Genomic DNA, 17,831 nt, shown 5'->3' with positions numbered 1-17,831 from the left:
ATAGGGGCACAGCGCGGCGGCGGCGGTGACACGGTGTATGTTAATTCAGCGGCGGGTCGCATTGCGGGCGACCGACCGGGCGGACGACGACGACGACGACGACGACGACGCCGACGACGATATTAATTTGCGATCGCCGGGGCAGCAGCAGTAGCAGCGGCAATAATACGCGCGCACACGGGTACATATTATTATTATACCTACGAGGCAGTCTCGGGGCGCCAGCGGTCGCCGAGTCGAGGTATATACGCCACACGAGTACCTCATCCTATGCACACTGCAGCGAGCAGCGTATATGCCCGCGCGGTGCACACGAACCGCGCGCCGAGGTCGACGCGGTGGGTCCCCCGGGCTGACGTCTAATTAACGTTACGCGGTCCCCGCATTATATAGCGGCCGCGTGTGTGTGCGCGCACACAGACGACAGTTTATATAATATACAGTGGTGCCAGTATATGTGTATAAAGTGTATATAGGTAGTCGTCGTCGTCGTCGTCGTGTAGGTCTGCCGAGTAATTGGAAGCACGATTTCTCCCTTCGCCCGTATAATACCGGTCGTGTATATATATATATATATATATATCACTATTATATTATGTACGCGATATTATTTACTCCGTATATTATTATATTATATTATATTATTACGCGTGTCCGTCGTCTTCTTCGCCCCGCGCGAGATCAATACAACTATAATACGCGTCTATCTGCCGAGCTGATTGTGCGCGCATATCGCCAATCGTATATTACTAATATATATATATATACCTAGGTATGGGTTATAAAGGTATATGGTGACCGCGGAGCTTTTCGCGTGCGACAAACAGTAATCCGAAAAAAAAAAACGCACATGCCTCTATACGGGTGAGGAGAAAGGTAGTAGTAGTCCCCATTCGCTCGTCTGCAGTCTGCGCGCTGTTATATCGTCGTCTATATGTTTATATATATATACGCACATTATAGAAGCTTAGGACTCGCGGCGGCGGTAGAGGTGGCGTGGCGTGTGCGATTCAGAGCGCGACCGAGTCCCGGTCCAATATATATATATATATATACCGCATATACACTTTATTTTATGTATTATTTTCCCGCCGTGCGCCGTGTCCGACCCACTGGCGCGCCGCCCCCGCCGCACCACGCAGATCGCCGGCGATACCTATTACGTTATTGATACAAATCGGCGGTCCGCGTCTGTATGAAATTGTCGCGCTGCAGCAGCAGTGCTCTCCGTACCGGTAGAAACCGTGTGCCGGCCTCGAGGTTGTCCACTGTATCGAGGTTGCTGTGCAGATGCGTGTGCGTTTTGATTTTTTTTTTCTGTTTGCCGTCCTTACGGCAAATACGAGGTCTATAAATTGTGTAAAGTCTCTCTTTGTGCCTATAACACACTCTTGCGAAAATTGTCGCAAGTCTCTGAAAATGGGGACATTATACCGTGCAATCGGCCGCCACTGAATTATTATTTCGTCCAAATATGTCACGATACACGTGTTGGTCAATTAAGTTTAATCTTTAATATATATTTATGTATATTTATCGCGTTTTCATGATATATTTCATATGCAATTATGTGAGGCACCATAGGTACAACTAATTGTAAATTATGATTGAAAGGTTAACTTCAAGCGATTACTGTTGATATAATTATATGGAAATAAATTTATAATAGTGGTATTACGGTTTATAAACTACTCAAAAGACATTTCGTGTGTATTTTACGCTACAACCGTACTAAATCGTATATTATGTATCAGATAAAAAAAGAATAAATGCAATAATAATATAACTATACTTTAAATTAATGTAATACATACATTATATTAATGACTTCTATAAGTAGTTTCTACTTATTTTTATTAATGTTAACGATTGTTTCTAGGCGACAATAATTCGTTCTTTAAATTTGTTTTAATCTCGTCAAACAAGTTTGCAATATATGTCTATGTTAGTATCTTTCAAATAGGGGCGCGCCTTATAGAAAAGTTTGCAAGTATGTACTTTTTCTCAAAAAAAGTTCTTTAAAATAGCCTAGGGGTTCGATATCTAAAAGTTAAAAAAACCGAAAGGGACGAAAACACACCCTTATTCAGTACTCAGCACGCTTTGGGAGTTTAAGTGCACATATATACCTATAGTCCATAGGTACGTTTGTCGTTTGTACACCAATTGGATATATACATCTTATTCTGTGATACGAAAAAAAACTATTTCACGTAGATTCTTCCCTCGTTTACTATTGAAACTATATGTATATACCTATATAGTATGTAATGTATACTATACAGATTTATTTATATATCGCGCGTTGACATTTTGTAAAACATTATTTTTCGCACACAATACATACTATACAAGGCTTATCGTACTAAATGTTTAAATAATGTATTGTTTATTATTTATTAGACGATCTCGTATATTTTTTATGAATGTATTATCCGTCATCGTATGATGGACCATCTGATTTTAATGCATTTTAGTTATTATTTATACCACCAAAATTGCTCAGTGTAAAAACTAGTTAATTTTAACATTTTAATATGAATTATTATTTACCCTAAGAGGTTTTCTATACACATAATTTATGACACTGGTCAAATGATGAATGACGTTTTCTAAGTTTAAATGTATGTTCGTTTTCACTACATTGTATAATATAATATAATATATCATTAATTAATAACATTTTTTTTTTTTTTTATTGTTTACAAACCCTCAATACCTAGTCAATAATGTCAGTTGCTGTTAAAAAGAGTATTTAATTAACAAAAATTGATGAGTTTAAACATAGATCACATTAAAAACCATATCAATCATACATACATTAATTTTTGTGCACATTTCAAGTTATTCACCAAATTATTTTCATTTATATTTTTTTCTATATTTAAATTAAATATGCAGTTATGGATAAATATAATTATTATTATTCTGAACAAGTTTAAGATTTTTGATATCGAATTAGTAGTCGAGTTATTGAGCTAAGATTACTCAAAATTATTGATTTTAAACATACCTATATTATACTATGTTTAAAAATCAATATTCATAATATATTTTTTATTATGAAATAAATCTTTTCGGAAAATTTATAAGATGCATCGATTTTGTTAATTTTAATTACATAGACCTCAAAATTCAATAAACGCTTTATCATAAGTAATTTTAATTAAATTTAAAAACATTTTACTCATACCTAAAATCTGTTTAATTTAAATGCCTATACTTCTGTTTACTATTCAGTGTATAATACATAGAAAATCCTTCCATAATATGGATACTCTATATTATAGTTTCCAACCAGTATCGATTGATGTACTGTTATACTTTATAGAAAAATTAGATTTAACATCAAAATGAGTTAGTGCTATAAATATTTGCATCATTATCGTAGATATTTATTATTAATATTAATGATAAGTGTATTTTAAAATATACCTATTATAATAATAGTACATTAGTCTTAGGTATTATAGAACATTGGTCGTGGTATTCAAAGAAAATTTATAACATATAGGTAGTCTCAATGTTTCTTATAAATTATAAGTTATAATCTATTTGTTTTAACTGTATTGTTCATACTTACATTTTGTTTATAAGTGCTTTTAAATTGCAATTAAGTATTTAATTGTAACTTAACACGTTAAAAAAATGTTTAACCTTTAAAAAGAAATACATTTTCTTAAATTAGATATAAAATTCAGTATTTGTAGATTTATACTTTATTTCACCTGTCAAAACGTTCCACCAAAATATTTCCCTGTAATAGCTAATATTACTTAAAATATTTATATCATTAAAACACTAAACACGTAGTATTTTTAATCGCAGCTTTTAATTTTAAATTGTATTAATTTATTTCAACATGAGTATAAGGAAGTAAATTTATGTGTAATTATTGATTTATACATCACAAAACTAAATACCGATATAATTGATTTTACTATCGCATTAGCTAGTATTTTTATATGTTTTATTATTATTATAAACAACATTGAATTGATGTCGTAATCACTGATTAAACTAGCTGTTTTAAAGTTCCCATGCATTATCTGATGATTAAGCGGCACTCATTATAAAGATAGCAATAACTTTGACAGTCACAAAGTTACCGCCATTATACAGCGTAGATAATAATCTTTCAATCACAAATTTGTACTCGATCGTATTATCCGCACGCTAATCGTGGTGTACAAGTCGTTTACATCGTGTTTGGCCGTATAAATACATGGTTATTTCATGTCAAGATTAACAACCTAGTTTTTCGAATTATTTTTTAAGTGTAACAATGTCATATGCTAGAGAAATTAAAATTGATTCCGTATCATTTTAATCGTTTGAAATACGGTTCAGTGTAATATGATGATTAAATTATTTTGAAATATATGTTCCCGTACGCACTGAAGGATTTATAATTTATTCTATACATTTAGGTATTATATTTTAATCCGGGACTAGTGCATAAACCTTATTCAATTTATAAATATATTTTAAAAGGATTTTATTTACATAGCGTTCATATAAAATCAGTGGGAAGATATCGGTGGTAATTTATAAAAAAATAAACTGTAAATAATATATACATTAAATCCCGTCCTAAATTCTATTAAATAAATTTCAAAACGTGTATGCAACCCTCTTCGTAATAAGGAACGTTTAATTATTCAGATGGATTCGAAATCGATTGGCCGAGAAACAGCTTTTTGTTAGAATTTTTCTATCTGTATTTAATAAATCCATTTCTCTTTCTAGCCCGTTTTCGACTCGTTATTATTCCGTTGAACAAATTCATGGTTGACTGTATGTCAAATCAAAAACCAATTACAAAAAACACCCAAAACACCTCGGTTTAACGAAAAAATAATTCACTCCTTCTTAATACCCTCACTCCTGCACAACTCGTATATCGTTCGTTTTCTATTGAAAAAAATAAAATAAAAAAAACTATGTTGTTTCTTTAACCCGTTTCGTAAACTAATGGTTGTCATTAAGTTTTATTTCGTCTCTCCTGAGGAAACCGTGTACGATTAATCAAATATCCGGCCGAGTCGTTATCATTTCCGATCCTAGACTGTCGTCTCGCCGTGTAGATGTGTACGTATTACACTTATGTGTGCGCGTGTATATATATATATATATTATTTCTATATTATTATTTGCTCCGTCATATCTCTTAACATACAACCCCTCCGCTCTTTCATCTCCCCTCTTAACGCCAATAAAGCTAACCCAACGTCATTAATCATGAACCCGTCCGGCAATGGCGGCAGTGGTGTGAACCATAAATAAAATAACACTTTAATCTAAAAATAATGGATTGTTACCGGCTAATCTATTTCGATTTTTTTCCTCTTCCTTTTCTTGGGCCGTGACCGGAAATCCGAGTTTTCCAACAAGTCAAAAGAACAGATGTCCAGGAATCTCACGAACAAAGGCGAAAAGTCAAACTTTTTGTAAAGTTTCGCTTTATACAACTCATTCCCTGAGGATTTAGAATGCTCTGCTCTGTGCACGTTAAATTATTCACGCGCTAAAATGAAAGAACAATACGATATTTCAAGAATTACTTATTTTATTGCATCAATGAATACAATGGCGAAACGGTATTATTTGTACTTACCTAAATCATAAACTACAGATTTGCTTCATATCGACGTGTTGAAAATATCAATTGTTAAAGAGTAAAATATAGTTCACAATATTTTTGCAGTATTTTGTTAAGTGTATGTATAGTGATAAATATGATTCTTTTATAAAACCTATAAATCATTTCAGTAATTTTATGGAGTGAATTAAGTATACACAAACGACTGCTGCTACTATATTATTATACTGTGATTTGAAATTACTTGTTATAGCAGTGTTGTTATTGCGATATTATGATGCAGAAATGTGAAAAATTAAGACTTAATATAGAAATTATAAAACACGTAAAATATAGTAGTAATCGTGTATTTATTTATTATGTAGGTACGTTGAACAGATAACGATCCGTGTGTAGGTATATTGATAATGTGTAAAAAAATATCGTCTGTCGTACAGAACTCGCCGTAAAAAAGCGATTTAATTCAAATTTGAAATTTGCGCCAAAATCTCCTGCGGTGAGTATATACATCGAATTAAATATGTAAAGGTACCGGGTTTATATAAAAGTAAATACCTATATATTTTATACACCGCTCAATGTCACACACTCACACGCACACACACTCATCGCGTGCGCGTGATGCATACGATATTTTACGAAGTGAAAACCGAAGAAGGGAAAAAAATAGAGAAGAAAAGTGGAAGCGGAAAAAAATAGTCTCGCGGATAATAAATCGTCCGATTCAAATGAGAATCGCGTACGGCGGCGATCCGTATCCGTATCTGATCCGGTAATTAATTGTTGTGTGTTTATAATAAAACAGTGCACGGCGGCGGCGAACCCGGAGGAGGATATTTCCATTGGCCGGGCCGCCGCGGCGGACGGGGTCGGGGTCGGTCCCGACAAGCAAATGCACTTAGAGCGGTCAACTATGCAAGGGGTAATAATGTTCCCAAGCTCTACACAATACACACACGCGCACGCGCACTATATATATATACATATATAATATATGTATTATATGCATGTGTGCGTGTGCATTTATACATGTACGGAGAGGAGAAGTCTATGCGTCGACGACGGCGAAGACAGTCTCTCTCTTTCTCTCTCTCTCTCCGTCGCTCTGTCTCTCTCTGCAGTCTCTCGAATTCCTTTCGGTATTTATCCTCCTCTTCGTTTTGTTTTGTATTTCTTCTTTATTTCTTATTATTTATTTATTGTTTTTTCTTATTATTATTTTTTTTTTTTTTATAGTTACATACTTATATTCCGTATCACGCGGTCTTGGTCGTTAACCGCACATTTATGTTAATCGTGTGTATGTGTGTGTGTGTGTGTGTGTGTGTTTGTGTGTTTTGTAGCCGATTTTATTTATCGCATACAAACGCGTGGCTGTATAATATAATAGGGGACGATGCCGCGTTCCGGTGGAAGAGGGTCGGCCGCGGCGGCGGGACGCGCGTTGGACTTGCGGTGGGCGTCATCGACAGAGCATCGGAATCTTGGCAATCTGCGGATGCAGCGAAATGACTGTCGAATTTTCTGACTTCGAAATGGCGCCCCCAACGTGAAATCTTATCGCGTTTCTTCTATCATCGTTGTTATAATACATACTTTATCCACTAAAATATCGGTCACGCGTGTCGATTATTGTTTGTTTTATACACGACGACATATACAATGTGCACGTTTAATAGGTAAAAATGTATTTACAAACCGCAAGTTAAATCATTTTCACGTATACAATACGTGTTGTATATACAATTGTACTCGACAGTACACTGAAATTGTGCAAAAGGCGACTTACACGACTTACTAAACCTAACGCATTCGATTATATACGACGGAAAATCCTCTGAAGATAATATTAGTATGCGGCGTGAATAATAATGATAATAATAATATAATAATAGTCCGATCTTATGCGACGACTTTCGCGCCAAATATTCTAACTTTTCTTTATGTTCAAAATATACATTAAAACGACTTATTATATATCTGTATATTTGTGTTTAATTTATTATTTATGTACGAATTTTAACGATTTTTCGCTTGCGTTCTGTTGTAAAATACGTTTAAGTGATCGAGATGAAATTTGACGTCGTAAACCATAACCTGTACGTGTGGCTCAAAATATAATAATTTTTGCATTTAATTCCTACAACTAGGTATATGCCTATACCTTAATAAAAAATATTATAGTACGCGCGAAAGCAAAACTTTCGTTTTTTGTTGTTGTTGTTATTAATCGTTTTAATTATATCCGATAGAATTAACTAACGGTGGTAGCGGCGATCAAATATTTTATAAATACGTGTATTACGAAACGATATATTAATTCGTAGTCGTATAAAACTATATCACTATAAAACAATGAAGTCATATTATATTTATACGATATCATTTGCGCCATCGGCGCGCCGCGGCGTTTGAAAACCGTGTGCCGCAATCCCGGTCATCGGGGGTGGTTGGAGGAGAGGGGGAAGAGAATGCGAGCTAAACCCACTAAATCTTCGGTCCTGTTGGCACCGGGCCACTGTCCGACACCCAATCCTAAAATACCGTCGACGTCGCCGAAAACGACGTCGTAATTAAAAGTCCGTCGCCGCCAAGACCCGTACGTACCGTCTACTAGGACCGGCCGCGGAGGAGACGTCGCCGAGCAGTTGTTTTATTTATTTTGTTTTTTTATATTTATATTTATATATGTGTGTGTGCGCACAATTATACATACCCTCGACGACGTATATCATGAGTGTGTGTAATAATTTTTTTCCTCCTTTCAAAACACACTGCACACACTCGCACTGTGTGTATAAAATCAAAAAATACTAATATAAATTCGTATAATATACAGTGTACAATAACAGTCGTCTCGCCTTGTATAAGTTACCGTACCCAAATATAACATTTCTTTTAACTGATGCAGTATATTGGATTTGATGTTCGCGGTCGGCTGTTGTTAAAAGTCCTGTTTTTTTTCAGATAAACTAAAAAACCAAATCATTATTAATTTTCATTCAGTACATACTTATAATACATAGATTACGGACCAAATCATCAATGGTATACGCTGATCCTTCTATACGTTATATGTATGAACATTAATAGACCTAAATAAATAAATTATTTAACGCTTTGCACTTTTTTTGGTTCGAGAAAAATTTGACCTTAAAACGATCAGGTTATTTCGAGTTCTTAATTACTCGAACAATTACAGAAAACAATTATTTTCAGGGACACCCTGTAGCTAAAGCATTCGCCACGGTATTTGCTGGCGGTCGTCGTCGGTCTGGCAATTAAACAGCCCATTAAACAACGGGCGCGCGCACGATGCGTCTATATACGATATTGTAATAATAATTTGAGATCCTCTCATGCCGGCCGGCGCGAGCACTCGCTGTATAACATAATGCTTAGAAATCGGACCAAGGTGAAAAAAGCGTTAAGTCCCGGACGCCGGTAATTTATTGATGGTTAATTTTTTTTCCTTCTTTCCGACATCCGGTCGTTTGATAGAAGTATTTTTATTATTATTTGAGCGACTTTGTCACTGTATTATACTAGACGCGCGCCGTTTATATACTTGTATCATGTATATACTTATTATATTATTATAGTTGTGCTGCACTTTTCGGCGCAAAAACACGCTCCGTTTCTTAAACATATATATATATATATATATAGTCTTGGTCCGCTCAATGATTTACGGTTCTTGTTTACTCTGCGTCGTAAATCCTACTGCAGCTTAATTTTATTGCATCATTTTTTTTTTTTATCGACCATTATAATTATAAAAAAAACACAATATTTGAGTTTATCTGTATAATGTTTACGACAAACCCCACGTCCAATTTTGAACTGGTTTACAACTTTATTTTTTCCAACGATTTACGATCACCTCCCCCACCCCCATCGTATTTTATAATAGACGTAGACACGTCGTTTAGAGTTTAGACAATAATATAAAGATATAAAATCCTCAAATATAAAAATATTGTGTAAGTTTATTTTTCATTCTTTTAACTTTTATATTTTGTCACCTGCAGCATTTATTAAACATTCTGGCAACTTTCAACTTGGTTGCAGGTTGAGTATCTATATTTAAACCGTAAGTCATAGCTTACTAATACTTACCTTTTTTATATTAGGTATAATGGTATAATGGTGGCATGTGATTTATTTTTCAATTATTAATTTTACTTAAGTATCATTTTTTTCTGTAGTTTAAAACTAATAGAAAAAAGTAAGCACCTACTTTACTTGCAAAATCATTATTTTTGGTTATCAAAATCTCACAAAATTTAAGAAACATATTTTTGATTGAAAAAGATTATGTAGAATCTATATAATATTTTATAGATTAGGTATAAATTACCCTTTGTTGGTAAGTAGATAAATTCTTCCTTTAAAATAATTTTACACTTTAATTATTTTTGCGGATCTGCTGAAGTGTATTGTGTAAATATTGAAGTTATGCCTTTTTAAAAATTCCAAATTATTTCTGATTCCACGTATATAAAATCATACAAATTGGCTTATTTAACTAAAACATTTATTTTTATTTGCATTAAGTACAACAGTACCAGTCAATTGTACCTGAACTTGAAAATTTTACATAATATGCCTTAACCTTATATATTTGATATGGTCAATTAGCTACTATTTAGATCTATTATGAGGTATTTTTAATATGTAATTAATTGTTGTATGGTAGTCAACATTTTTTTATTAATGTATGATGGGTTAAATAAAACATTTTGAACTATAATTAAATGTTAAATATTGTTATTTATAGTTAAAATATGTTACCAAGGGATCTTTTATGGAAATTGTAAATATATTTACTTAGTTAAATTAATGATCATTAAAAAAAAAATTAAAAATTTGGTGAAAATTTCAAGAATTATAATTATTATATAGTTTTCGAATTAGATATTAGATACATCAAAATATCGAAAATCGTTTGAGAAGGAATCATTATTTTACGAGTAGTTATGCAATGTAAAAATTTCAATATAATAATATTATATATAATGCTAATATTTTTTAATTAGCATATGAACAACTTACGAGGAACCTTTTATTCAATTTTCGAGCTTTTTTACCTAGTAAATAATTTTTTATCTAGATTTATAAAAACAAAAAAAATTTGGAAAATTTCAAATAGTTGTAAATTAACATATCAACTCAAAAACAATCGAAATATTTTGTAAAAGTGTTTAATATCTACAGTGATCCGTGTACTGGAAAAATAATAGATTTTGTCGAAAGCTGTTTTTTCCAAAATTGAAGTTTTCTTTAATATTTAATTTTTTTTTTAATTATTTAAAAAAATACTGTTAATTAACTAGATTCAATTTTTTATCAAAAACTACCCTCAAAGTTGAAAATTGAATTATATTTTGGAATACTAATATTATATATATTATAACATAGACTCAAAAAAATAAATAACACATAGTAAAATCAATACAATTATCGCTCTATACTCAAATTTTAAAACAAATGATTTATACTTCATATAGTAATATGTTAACATTTTTAAACTACAATTATTATATTTTTATGTTATACTCTATTATGACAAAAAAAATCTGATTTCTTTATTGCCTCATTTTTCTCAAACTTCAGCAAGTCACTAATGAGTAATGACATTTATAAATACAAATACAATATATATATATTTTTATAGCTGGCAGGTATATTTACTCGGAAATATGTAATCACTCAACAATGTTTTATATAGTAAACATTATTTTACTCGATAATACAGCGCTCCAGTACCTAATATTTATCGTTTTGAACAAAAGATAAAAAAGGTCAACTTTCATATTTTCTCCTTTATCAAAGAAAATAATGGTTTAACAGTATCTTAAAAATAAGTTATTTTTCTATAGTTCATTAGATTTTGTTATAACAGTTACAACCATCAACATTTCTTATTCTTCAACTTATAATGAATTACATATAATAATACTATTAAATGCATAAATTAAAGATAAACATGTCATTTTTTCATGATTAGTTTCAATGTGTTATTAAGTTTTAACTTACACAATAATAATTTAACTTCCATATGTTGGAGACCATAGGGTTTTGAAATTTGTTTTTATTTTAATTTAATTTAGCATACTTGGTAATTTACAAGCAGTGATTATGAAATAATTTCTTTTTAATTTCTAACTGACTGACGTATTAAAAAAAAAAAAAAAGTCATATAGTCATAGTCTGCAGGTTACGATATTATCATGTATATTCGAGTGGGAATTGACATTATGTTATACTGTAGACTCGATTGCGTCAGTGGCGTTGACCTAATTGCGTTGGTGGAGTCTTAAACATAGTATATCGGGATACAGGTATACGTAGGAATACAAAATTTATTAAATTTCATCGCACATATTATTGTATAATGTATAGGTACGTATGTAGAGATCACAAACATATCAGTAGTAAGTATTACTGCTGCTGTCCGTGTCGTTACAGAACGATGACAATGAGGATGGACGTACATAGGTACCTACGTGCATATAATATTATCTCTATGTATACACGTGTTCTCGCGAGCTGCAATAACAATATAATAACAGTTATAATAATTGTAATTGTATACAATAAAATAATAACAATGATAATCATAATAATAATAATAATAATGTGATAGTGTATATACAGGCATTCGAGACGCAAATGCGACGAGCACCCGCCACTGATGCGTTTACGAGAGGTGTTATTAATATCCACTTAGGACGGTGACTAGATAATGGGCACCCGTGGTATAGCATATATACTATGTAATTGAGCGCAGACGATTTGTATTTTCATATTTTCTTCGTATATTGTTCCTTCGCGGTAGCCTCGCGCGCGCACACACACACACACACACACACATACACATACACACGAATATATAGTGTCAGTCGGTGTGTACATTACACTGTGCACGTCATAATAAACCTACCGACGAAAATTACAATGCTTTGGGTTGTTTCCTATTAATCACTGCTGCCGGTGTAAGTTGGTGATGCTGCCGGTACCCAAAAATATCTGCCGCGAGCCGAGCGTCTTTATCAAATCTCACTCGGGAGCTCGCGCGCGCGCCAATGATGGCTACGACGCCGCACCGGTAGCCTTCTTCTCTTCTTATGCGCGCGTGCGCGTCCGCTCGCTCACCGGAGGAGTCCGATCTAATGACTGCGTGCTTATCTCGGTGTATTAATACTACGATATCCACCAGATGTATATTATTATATATTATGATACCGTTGGATTTTACCCGACGAACCGTGAGAAAATCGTGTAAATTGACACGTTGATGGTTGATGCGATGATCGTCAACGGCGAGAGTTGGTCGGTTCGTCGTGGTCGTATAGTCCATAATATTATAGGTAGGTTAAAGTAATAACGATAGTAATACACGAAACCACGGCTTACGCGAAACTTTTTAATGACTCTTTGAGTAGAAATTATATTTCGTATATTACTTCGATAACTACGTGAATCGCGGTGACGTTGTTTTATGGTAAAGATGTACGAAGAATATTTAACGCGTTTAACATTATTACATTAATATATAATGCCTACATAAGTTAAGTCTGGGTGACCCCAGATCTGGCAAACTCGATAGATGAGGTTTATTCGTGTACTTCTTAATAAATATGTGGGAAATATACATAATATTGTACCTTTCATAATATTATGTTTTACTGCCGTCACTGCAGCTATATTACGTTGTATTTATATTCTTATTCAACGAGATATAATTATATAATGTTATTTACTCCTATTTGTATTTTAAAATGTTTTTAGGTAAGCTGATTAGTACCTGGTTAATGGGTAGTAAGAAAACATAATTATACTTAAAGCAAATAATTGACCAAGGACTATTAATGTGCACATATTTGGTTTTTTTTTAATTAGTTTATGAAATAATTCAATTTAAATAAATTATATATTTATAATTAATTATTATATTTATAATATATTATTATTTATTTATAAATTTCACAAGACTTAAATAAAATCAAAAAAAAAAAAATCTAGAAGTACTTAGAAAATTAAAATGTATTTTACATTATAATTTTATGAAACAACACTCAATATTTCAAAATCTATTAGTTTACACTTAATTTCCAGTCAAAATAAAACAATTTTGTTAAGTATTTTAGTATTTTATTGGCACTAAAGAAAATTAAAGATTAAAAAATTATAACGATAATAAATATAATGTTTTATTGTGACTAGAAATTAAGAAATTTTTTTTTTTTTTTAATAACAGATAATGAAATAGTGAATTTTATTCGATCGATGAATCATTCAGTAAAGAACAATGCTATAATAATGATACTTTTATTTGTACACTATTTATGTTATAAATGGATTTCCATTTATGAATAAGTATACCATAAAATCCGTTCAAACTACCAAAATCTGCAGTTAAAAATTTCACATTAAAAAAAATAAAATAGTTTACAATAGTTCGCACCTACATAAATAGTAAAACAACTAAAATGGTTAAATGTTAAATAAAAACAGATACATTATGGGACATTGAGTTTAGACCATGCATTATGTACGTATGCATACTATATGATACTTATTGGCTATTATTATGTATGAATCATCTGTTGACAAAAAATGTATTCTAAATAAAGCTCCGTTTTCTCTTAACTGTACTTATCATTAAAATAAATAAAAATGTTATTGTAATGTATAAAAAAGAATAGTCGTTGTAAGATATTTAAATTTAAAAATTATTCATTATTCATGAATAAAGTGTAAAAAAATAATGTTAGATAATACTCAAGTCCCCTAAATTCAAAGGCCTATTCTTATATAAATAAATAAATTACCAATCAATTATCTACGGATTGTGAACATTTAACAACTAAACTATATTGTAATTATTATAATATTATATAATATACATAATGCATTAAAACGTACAATTTGAAATTATGAATATGTTAATTATCATATGCTGTCTTTTATATAAAACTATAAGATTAAAAGTAATTTAATTGTCAAAATTCCAGTGCTAATGAAGTTTAAAAATGGTCACTTAAAAAAAATACGTCACAACTATTTTAAAATAATTAATTGGTATCTATCTTTAATGACATTAACTACAACAAATAACAAATTATTTTAAAATGTTATGCATTAAATTCAATCATTCTCCCTTAAAATTATTAGTAGATATCCTTAGGGATATTAAAATTAAAGAAACAACATTTTTTAGATACCTATTGTTGTTTTTTTTTAAATATTTCATACTATAATGTATACAAATACTTTACTTTGCTAAGAATAAAAAATTAACGAACAACAATTTTTTAAAAAGATGTTTAATTTAGTTATTAGATTTAAATGTTAGTGTACCTAATATTGTGTATTTGTGTATACTAATTGAATTAACAAGTACACTTATATTTACCAAAATTGTGAACAAAAAGTTTATCTGACTGTTGGTTATTAATTATAACTTATAATACTTTAATAGATTCCGGAACATTAGTAACATATATTACGTGTAATATCCACTTTATCTGAATATAAATCCAAACGTGTTTGACTTGTATAATTTGTAGTTATTTTCGAACCTTTTAAAAAAATCGTTAGAGTAATTATAGCAATTCCAACTGATGAAATTGTTTGATTAACAATACAATAATGAATTATTTTGTTTACGTTTGATATTTGTTATTAACATAACATTATCCGAGTAGCATTATTACATATTTATTGCAGTTAAATTAAAAAAATAATTTTAAAATTAATTAATATTTTTTTATCATTATTATTATTATTCTTTTTAAACATTTTATACATAGGTACATTGTTTCATTAACTTAATTACGTTCATAATGATGTTAATCATTCGTTTTATTAACATTTAGCTGTAGGTATAATTGGCAAATAATACACTTTAAAGCATAATTATAATCAACAAATATATAATATAATATAATATAATATATTATTATTATAAATTAATTTTTAAAATTATATACATTATTAATTATTAATTCTCTCTCTCTCTCTCTCTCTCTCTCTCTCTCTCTCTCTTTCTATGGTTTTTTAAGATATTTTACAAATTTTGCACGTTTACGTTGTGTCCAAAAAATATATTTATTTGTTTCATATTATTATAAAAAAAATGTCAAATGCAATTCACCGTGAATAGATTAAAACCAACGTTAAACTTCAAAATATATGTTTATAGATATCATGTTATTAATAACTCGGTAATTAACAGGATACTTTATGTTTTTATTGCGTGAAATAAAGATCATGTTAATAAGATAAATTACAAACATTATTTACAGTACTTATAATATGTCGTACCTATTGGTATTTAAATTTATTTAGTGATATTTAAACATTTTAAGTCATATGTATCGAACATCTAATTATTATTTATTACTTATATTTTTAACTTTATGAATATGTAGAATATATATATATAATAACTGTCAAGTGTGGGCGAATATCGATGTATTCAATTTAATCTTAAACCATTATATATATATATATTTATTTAAAAAAAGCTGTTTATCTTGACGGCTAATAAATTGTTATCAAACAGTTGGGAAGATTATACATTTTCTTTATTTTAATTCTTACATATTTTTCTCAGATATCAAATTTATATATTGTTAAGTGTATAAAAATGTATGCCTAAATATTTAAAAATGTATTGATACTTTAATCAAGCATCAATTTTCAGTTAATCATAACATTTTTTTTATTAAGTTACTATATTTATAAATATAATACTATATATATAGCTTTGTACTCATACGAATACTATATGTATAAATATCATATAAGAGTCAGTTTAATTAGATTGTATAATAATTCAGTATGTTTTTTTTTTTTTTGTTTCCGGTCGGATTGTTATTCTCAAACTCAGGACCCTATCACTGTAAGTAAACACTTTTTATACGACCTATTTCTTATTTGAAACCGTATATATTAATTATTGTTGTTTTCGCATTTTTCATCACCTGTTGTTTGACTTGGCCTTTTTCCGGATACTACAACAGAGCGTGAGTATTGGTTATATTTAGTATCTATTAAAATAATTAATAATAGTATAATAGTGGTAAGTAACCAAACTATTAACTAAACCTATGTATTATGCAAATCATGAATATAATTAATTTATATCAATACATTGGAATTTTTTATCAATGTGTTGCTTAGAAACCACGTTTGAACTTCTCAACTTAATTATGCTGTTCTATAGTAATAATAATGTGCCTTTGTGTTCCTGTAGACGCTTTAAAGTTTGAAATTGAGCATTGTAAGGTATTAATTGCAGAGACGGTATTATTATTATTATTTTTTTTTTTTTTGACAATTTTTAATGCACTTATCTAATGATTGATATTCTCAGCAGTTTTACTATAATTATACAACATTAACCAAAACGCGTTTTTTCTCTTGTCCAAATTTACATAATGTACAGAATTATATGCATATCTAAATAACTACGTACGAGTGTACCTATTTTTTTTCTTCGGACGTATTTGTTGACGTGTTAAAATATCGTTTTCAACAATTTTTTTCCACCGTCGTCCACTATGTAATGTAGTGGGAAAAAAACTGATCGATTTCATAAATAATAAAACAAAACGATCAGAGTGGCAACATGAACTGAACAACGTTCCGGTTTAGTAGGTTTAACTCTTGATTAAAAGTATACTTGTAAACATATTCGTTGTAAAGAGATGATAAAATTAATATAGGTACATACACACATTATATTATTATGCCGAATGGAATATTAACTAACTGCAATTGTACGTTTACGCATAACGCATGTGTTTATTTTAATAATTTGATTTAAAAAAAAAGTTTAAAAAACTGTAGTTACGTATTATTATATAATATTGTGTATGTAAATACTATTCTTTAATTTGTTGTATGATTATATGGTATAGTTGGATCATGACCCTTTAAAATACAAACCGTACTTGAGCCGTTAAGCGGTTTCTGTTTCCTATATATATAATATCTCCGAAAAATATATTTTGTCGTTCGCAAGAGTTTTGGTTAAAGCGCATTAACTTGCAGGTTAGATGAAACTTATACATAGGTACATAGTATCTCACCGCGATTGTCTCACTTGTTGACAACTTTATTATTATATAATGTTTTTGAAATATGATATGATTTACGAAAATTTTTACTGTTAGATATTTAAGTTACAATTAGCACTTTATAGTTGACCTTATAT

The 17,831-nt window shown here is 30.4% G+C and overlaps 1 protein-coding gene across 4 annotated transcripts in view; it reads left to right on the top strand.

Annotated features, from left to right (window-relative positions):
- LOC113554845 (ankyrin repeat domain-containing protein SOWAHB) overlaps positions 1 to 17,831 on the top strand; it is an 89,138-nt gene that overhangs the window by 38,629 nt on the left and 32,678 nt on the right. For all 4 annotated transcript variants that reach the window (XR_003405310.1, XM_026958907.1, XM_026958906.1 and 1 more), the window contains one exon: positions 16,503 to 16,511. Coding sequence is in view for 3 of the 4 variants with exons in the window: in XM_026958907.1 (XP_026814708.1) it covers positions 16,503 to 16,511 (9 nt within the window). In the remaining variant the exon portion in view is untranslated. The remainder of the gene's footprint in view (positions 1 to 16,502; positions 16,512 to 17,831) is intronic.

Source organism: Rhopalosiphum maidis, chromosome 2 (assembly GCF_003676215.2).
Source record: "Rhopalosiphum maidis isolate BTI-1 chromosome 2, ASM367621v3, whole genome shotgun sequence".
Classification (NCBI taxonomy): Eukaryota; Metazoa; Arthropoda; class Insecta; order Hemiptera; family Aphididae; genus Rhopalosiphum; species Rhopalosiphum maidis.
Note: the sequence above shows the minus strand (reverse complement) of the source record. Positions and strands in the feature narration are given on the sequence as shown.